At 40.9% G+C, this 7,500-nt stretch overlaps 1 protein-coding gene across 1 annotated transcript in view; it reads right to left on the bottom strand.

Annotated features, from left to right (window-relative positions):
- LOC122266327 (uncharacterized) overlaps nucleotides 1-6,731 on the bottom strand; it is a 38,710-nt gene extending 31,979 nt beyond the window's left edge. The window contains exons 1-5 of the mRNA XM_086531260.1: nucleotides 6,715-6,731; nucleotides 5,379-5,951; nucleotides 4,983-5,111; nucleotides 3,415-3,559; nucleotides 110-265 (exon numbers count right to left, since the gene is read on the bottom strand). Coding sequence (XP_086387386.1) covers nucleotides 110-265; nucleotides 3,415-3,559; nucleotides 4,983-5,111; nucleotides 5,379-5,951; nucleotides 6,715-6,731 — 1,020 coding nt within the window. The remainder of the gene's footprint in view (nucleotides 1-109; nucleotides 266-3,414; nucleotides 3,560-4,982; nucleotides 5,112-5,378; nucleotides 5,952-6,714) is intronic.
- Between the last annotated feature and the right edge of the window lie 769 nt (nucleotides 6,732-7,500).

The raw sequence follows: 7,500 nt of genomic DNA on the forward strand, positions 1-7,500 counted from the left end.
ATAAATAAATAGAAAAATAATGAATATATAAACTCGTGCATGAGTAGAAAAAATAATAATATATATATATAATCACGAGTAACCGAAAATAAGGAACAAAAATCCCTACCTTATCTGAGATGAAGTTATTATTATTGTTCTGAATCTGTCTCATACTGTCCCATGCTTCCGCTTTGGCCTTGGTCATTATATCAGACACAAACCGACGTACCATCTCCATCATTCTCTCGTCTGACCTGATCTCATCCACTTGACCCGGTAGCACCTGCAGGGTAAGGTCAACCTCAGGTGTTAGAATGGTTTCACGAACCCTTATTGGGAGAGAGGGCAGCGGAGGGTCATTCTGGGTAAGAGACTGGTGCCTTGTTTTCATATATATATTAAAAGTGTGGTGATGTAAAGGAAATGGAGTGATGGGGACTTTGATAAGCATAGAGTGTGGGCTTCTTTAAGAGCTTTTTTTTCTCTCTCTTTATTCCTCCATATAATAAAACTTATAAAATGTTTACACTAAAAACAAGATCAACGCTCCCACAAAAGGGGAATATTCACCAACATATCAAATGCAAAAGACAAATGGTAGTCATGCCCTTAAATATTATGTTATAGAACGTACTACAAAAAACAATGGACGTTAAGAGACACTTCACGAGTTAAATTCATTCATGTATTAATGCGGTTGACAAATGTACTTTTAGGCCTCATTTTGGCAGCGTCTTAAAATAAGAAGAAACTATACTCAAAGTAAAATAAACAAAAATAAGGTGTTGTAATTGCTATATATCTTTCCAACACCAGTTTTGCAACACAATAACCTCTTTTACTATTTAATCACCAGTTTAACATTACACTAATCTCTATTATCATCCAATTTAGAAAGTTATTTAATGGTTCAACACGATTTTATGTAACCGTTACGTTGTCTCACCGGAAGTATCACTGTTGGGTTCGATATAGACTGTGTAAAGTGTTCTTCATTATTTCTAGTGATAATTCTCCTGTAATTTAGCAAGTCACAGGTCACTTTGCCTGGATTTCGTCTATTATTTTTTTAGTTTATATGATTAATTGATGTTCTGTTTCGCAAAGAGTACAAGGTCAAATGTCAGTGTTGTGTTTTCTAGAATATATCTTTACTCGTGTTTACTTATCAAGGTAGCGTTCAAAATTGTCATTTTCCTTTAATTGGACATTAAGAATGTGTTATGTTTTACATTTATGATTAGGATTATCATTATAAAACAAACTTTTATCTCATTTTCTCCTGAATTAATAAGACCATACGAAACCATTCCATAAAGAAACAGGGAGAGGCATATAACAAGTCATACATTGAATTACACGAAAAACGAAAAAAAAAGTAAAACAAACAACACTGTGATTTCGACCTGGCACTGCTAATGCTGCTATTGTACTTTCAAATTACAGTGCCAAGCTAAAGTGCCATTTCCGAGAACGTCGGCTCTCAACAAGTTCTTCGAAAAGAACTTTGTGGCTCTAGCAGTCAGTTTTAATTCAGCGTGGTTATGATCCGTCGATGTTATATGGTAAACAATATTAGAACAAAGGAAGAAGAATTTTTTTTTAAAGTCTTCAAGAAGGAAGATATTAGGGTCATTCAAAATACAGTGATGTTATGTAATGAAAATAATTCCACCGAATTATTGTGATATTTGGACAGGCTGAAGATGACGCATAGCCTCTGGCGAATCATAGAGAGATACTTATGCCTATTGAACTTTATTCCTCTGCGTTTTTAGAACCAAAACGAGACCGGAGGAAAGGGACGAGAGAGAGAGAGGGAGGAGAGAGAGGGGGAGGGAGAGAAGTGAGAGGAAAAGGAGAGAGAAAGAGAGGGGGTGAGAGAGAGGGAAAGGGAGCAAGGGAGAGAAGTGAAAGTGGAAGGAAGAGAGGGAGAGAGAGGAGGAGGAGAAATGGGGGGAAGGAGCGGAGAGAGAGTGTGTGTGTGTGTGTGTATAAATGTGTGTGTGTTTTATATGTATGCGCGCGCGTACACAATATATATACACCATATATACACATACATATACACACACACACACACACACACACACACACACATATATATATATATATATATATATATATATATATACATAATGTATATATACATTATGTATGTATATATATATATATATATATATATATATATATATAGAGAGAGAGAGAGAGAGAGAGAGAGAGAGAGAGAGAGAGCGAACAAAACAGAGACACACAAAAAAATAAATGAGCCCGGACAAAACCAATTGGAAAGAAATAATGGAAAAATTCGCAGCGACAAAAACAAAAACAACAACAAAAAGACAAAGAAAATCAAACAAATAGTTTTCGAAAACAAACAAAACAAAAATAAAAACAAAAATAAAAACGACATTGGGAAACGGCGCCGTTCGACCGAAATGATTTCCCTTTCGCCGTCCCTTTGTTGGGGAAAAGGACTTGAGCGAAGCAAATTTCGATCAAGAAGACGCCGTAGAGGTCTTAAGGAGACGTCCTGCAGAGGAGAGGACGTCGTCTCAAGCCCCCTCTCCTTCCCCCCTACCCCCCTCTCCTCTCCTTCCTCTTACCCATCCCCAATCCTCTGAGGATTTGTTGTTGTTGATTGGAGAGGCGATTCAGGATTGGGGTCCTTCTGACTTTTCTCTCTTTTTTTATTTTTATTTATCTGTTTATCTATTTTTTTTTAGGGGGAGGGGTATCGAGGGTATTCGATTTAGCGTTTGGAAAATGTTTGTTTTTTTATGGGGGGGGGGGAAGGACTTTCGCGTCCGTGTAAACAAGCCTTTGAAAGTTGGACTGGTGTGAATATTAAGTTCCTTGCGTCACCGTAATAGATGGATAAATTTATAAGGGATAAGTTTATAAGGGGGTACTTAAATATTTGCGTGTACCTCTTTTTTTTCTTTCTTTTTTTTTCTTCCAGGAGGCTTTGGCATCGCCTTCTCCAGATCGTTGAAGTATTAGCACGCAATTTGGGATTATTATATTCTATTCTATTAATTAACATTACATCCATATGTGGTTCGTGAGACTGATGTATTTAACGCAAAGAAGAGATATGTTGTTGATTCAATAGATAGAACATGCATTTAGAATTGAGAATGAAGATCTACGTACGTCTACTATCTCTACAGGATGCGCGTTTGTTTACAACAATAAAATAAAGGAAAAGAATTAAAAAAAAAAGATACGAACACCCAGTGACGTCACTACATCCCGGATACACATACACGCACACACATCCACATCCACGAACGGAATATCGTCCACATGAGGCACACGAATCACAAAGAAAACGGGAACGGCGAGGAGTCGTTCGCACAAGAATCAAAGAAAACGGAAGCCAACAGGAATTCGGAAATGTAAACATGCCGGAGAGGATATTTGCATTACCTTCTCGCCCACGGGAACTTTCTTGGTGGCTTCCTCCTTTGCACGAGCGATGATCTCACTTACGAACTGGTTGGCCACGTCCAGTAGGCGGGGGTCGTCGCGCCGGGGGATTCCCTCGTGGAGTGAGGTTTCTGTTTCATGGGAGCTGAAAGAGAGGAAGGTGTGGAGTCATTTTACTCTGGGCGAGTTATGTAGGATGCCGGGAGGTTCAAGTTGATCGGTGTTGTGGTTAAGTGGATGAGGGTGTTGTGGTTGAGTGGATGGAAGGGGATATAAAGAGGATAGATGAAATTTTACCTCTTGTGAAGTCCGCGATTAGTTGTGCATCCACCTTCATCACTCATGAATATTGATTAGTATAATTTACTTTGTTGCATTTCACATCATGTAATGCCTCGGATGGTTTCATTTCTTCCTTTTTTATCGCTTTCGCTTCACAAATTACTAGCACATACCCAATAAGCACATGCCATTAAAACAGTCGATTAACCACTATAATTGCACCATAAACCTGACAGTAACGGACTACATCACATCACATCATTGAAACAGCACAGTCACATTAACACGTCAACATGATCTCTCCGCTTCGGAAACTGACATGAATTTCACGATCCTTCTACATTACACAGGAACACCAGCATGTGACCAAACAAACAAACAAAAAGCTCACCAGTTCGAAGAAAACACACCAAGTAATAAACATTTCTCTCCAGAAGCAGCGTGCCGACGATGAACGAGGTCGTCCTATGGCCATAGTGATCAATAGGCCACGACCCGGAACGACAACAGCTGGTGCCAGCGACAAGGGGAGGGGTTTGAGACGACCTCTGAGGTAATCCAATTTACGGCCGTGGCGAAAGTTGGGCGTTTGAAGAGACTCTATAATCAGCTGTATTCTGATCCAATACCGTGCGAAGGGAGAGTGCTGGGAGAGGGTGCATATGGACACAGGTCTTTTGAACGCTGGAGGGGAAAATATATATATGGTCGAAATGTATTTTGATTCTGATTTTTATTTTTCTCTCTCTCTTTCTCATCGAGGAAAGGGGGACGTGAATACAGTTCGGTCCAACAAAATTTGGAAATTCTGTTCTAAAAGGAAGCAGAAGAGATTCGTGTCTAGGAATTTGTTTTTTAACCTCCAATGAGAAGGAAAACAACCACCGTAGGACATGAATACTGAATCGTGACGTGTCGAGTACAATTAACTAGTCCCTTATCAGACATTTCTTTCATCGAGGAATCTAGTTAAGACTCGAAAAGTCGCTATTTTTTAGATTTCTCTCCTTGTTGTGAATGTGTTTCATTCCATCTGTGTATACACGTCACTGTTTATAACCTCCATTATAGGCAACACTACAGTACACACGAAATACCGACAACACCACCACGTGACAATCACCCTGAGGACACAGAGAGAACAACACCGAACGACATCAAATAAGCATACGAACACCTCGTCTAACGAGCCACCACCGAGCAAACGGGCGGACGGACGACCACATGTCTCACTCCTCATCTTGCGGCTTCCTACAAACGACCTCTGCACGTGCGACACGACTCACCTCGCGGTCGTAGCAGAGGAGGCAAGGTTTTCAGATTCCGACCTGGATCTCAGAAAGGACGCAATGGAACTCTCCATGTCCCCGTGGGCGTCGCCGTTCTCCATTGTGAGGCCGATGTGCGAGGAAGACCTGGGTCGTGATCGGGTCGTTAGTGGAGGGTCGTCTAAGGTTGGTGCAGATGTGAAGGGAAGGGAAGGTGGGACGGAGAGAGGGTGAGACGGAAAGGGAGAGGAAATTGAATAGAGAGAGAGAGGAGGGGACACAGGAAGATCGAAGATTAGATTAAAACGAGAGATACAGAGTAAGAGGGATTTCGAAGAATGGTAAAGAAGCGATAAGTAAGACCGGAGAATGAGCAAGGTAAAAAATAATAAATAGATAAAAAAAAACACTCACCTTCTCGGCATGCTAGCAGGCAGACTCAATCCACCGCTTCCACTGTTCTGCACCTCACTCCCTCTTCCTCCACTGCTGACGTCGCGGCCGCCTCCACCACCTCCTTCTCCATCCCCTCTTCCTCCTCCTCCTCCTCCTCCTCCTCTTCCACCACCACCACCTCCTCCTCCACCCCCAAGAAGCGGAGCATTCTCGTCCAGCTCGTCGAGAAGGTCCTCGTGTTGTTGATCCTGAAGCATCCCCGCTCGACCGCCCAAGTCGATGAAAGGAATGGTCTCGGGATCGCGCCCATCCTCTCCTTCGTCGTCTTCTCCCTCTTCCTCGTTCTCCTGAGGGTGGCGATTGAGGAGAGGCTGTCGCTGACCCTCTTCTTCGTCTTCCTCGTGGCCAGGGGAGCCCGACGTCGTTTCAGTCGCCAGGGACGCGTCCACCACGTGCTCAGGGGCTTCCCATAGCGTTAGGTCCACGTTCACCGTCGGGTCTGGCGAGGGAGAGGGAGAGAGAGAGAGGGTGATAAGGGAGTGACTGAGAGAGGGGGGAGAGGGAGAGAGAGAGAGGGTGGTAAGGGAGTGACTGAGAGAGAGCGGAGAGGGAGAGAGAATGATAAGGGAGTAATTGAGGGGGAGGGGGAGAGGGAGGAGGAGACAGTGAGAAAGAGAATGGGAAGTCAGAGGGAGGGAGAAAGAGAGAGAGGGGGGGGGGAGACGGGAGAGAGAGAAATAGCAAAAGCTATATCGACTCTGAAAACAAATATTTTTAATCGTAACTGCAGATGTGTCAATTAATAAATTTTAGAATATTATGAAGACAGCGTCAAGAATGTCTTCGCGCATTCTTCATTCTGTAATATATGTATAGCCGAGTGAATTGCAATAAAGATAAGTCTTAACATTAAATCATTACTAAGATCTCTATTGTATATAATTTTTTAAATATATGATTTTTCTAAAACATGTTATCTTACGTCAGAAAGACTACTATATTAAAAAAGTTTGATTGCATTTTAAGAAGGTTAGTTTTATGATAGACAGGTTATCTACATATTAAAAAAGTTGGATGTATGTTTAAAAAACTATTTACATGTTAAACGTATTAGTTACATATAAAAAACACCGCATATCAATTACATCCTAAAATATATAGGCCTATAAGGTTTCAGTTAGAAGACATAAACCTCAACGCTTGTCAGAGGCTATGACCTTCTATATATAATACCATACATTTCTACATACTTAAAGAGTTGCAGATTCCCCAAAGTAATTTACTATAGAATTGTCTAAATATCATGAATAATTATTTCGTGGCATATGTCAGCGCCAATCATAACCTAACCTACGTTGTCATAACCGCCATTGCAGTTTCATGTATCCTGATAATCACATTTTGTTTCCTAATGACTAATTTTGTGCTATTCTAAATATACTAAACTACCAATACACATTTTGGGACGACTTCGTGATGTTAAAAAAAAAGAAAAAAAAAAAAAAAAAAAAAACTCTTCCTTCCCGGTGCTATTTTGAAAATCCTTAAAATCTTTAATGTCCCATTTACCCCTTAAGACGACATCGCACGACCAGCACTCAGCCGCTCAAAGAGGTCTGCTTTCTCACCCCGCCAGTATAACGACATACGTTTCGTAACTTCATGTAAGTCGGAAATAGAAAATAAATATATATAATAAAAAGTGTATAGAGAGTGAAAGAGAGGGAGATAGAGAGAAATAGAGAGTCAGAGAGAGAGGGAGAGAGAGAGAGAGAGAGAGGGAGAGAGAGAGAACGAAAGTGAGAGAGAGAAAGAGAGAGAGAGAGAGAACGAAAGTGAGAGAGAGTGACAAACAGACAGACAGCTCTTGGTCATTGATTTCTGTTCAAATGCAATGTAATCTATGTGTATAAAGAGTAGCAGAGAGATGCCAATAGACGGTATTTTTCTACACCTTCCTTCGTACACGATTAAGAAGTACATGGCTTAGGCTGACTGTGTGGGTAGGGCTTAGCTCTCCTCCGATTAATTAGTGGTATGAATTATATAAGAGGCGTGTAATGACAAAAGCTCCTTTCCTTCCTACCTTTCTCTTTCTATCTTTCTCTTTCTCTCTTTTTCTTTTCTTTTTCTTCTCTCT

This window comes from Penaeus japonicus, unplaced genomic scaffold (assembly GCF_977035675.1).
Source record: "Penaeus japonicus unplaced genomic scaffold, GWHDUDI00000001_assembly GWHDUDI00000035, whole genome shotgun sequence".
Taxonomy (NCBI): Eukaryota; Metazoa; Arthropoda; class Malacostraca; order Decapoda; family Penaeidae; genus Penaeus; species Penaeus japonicus.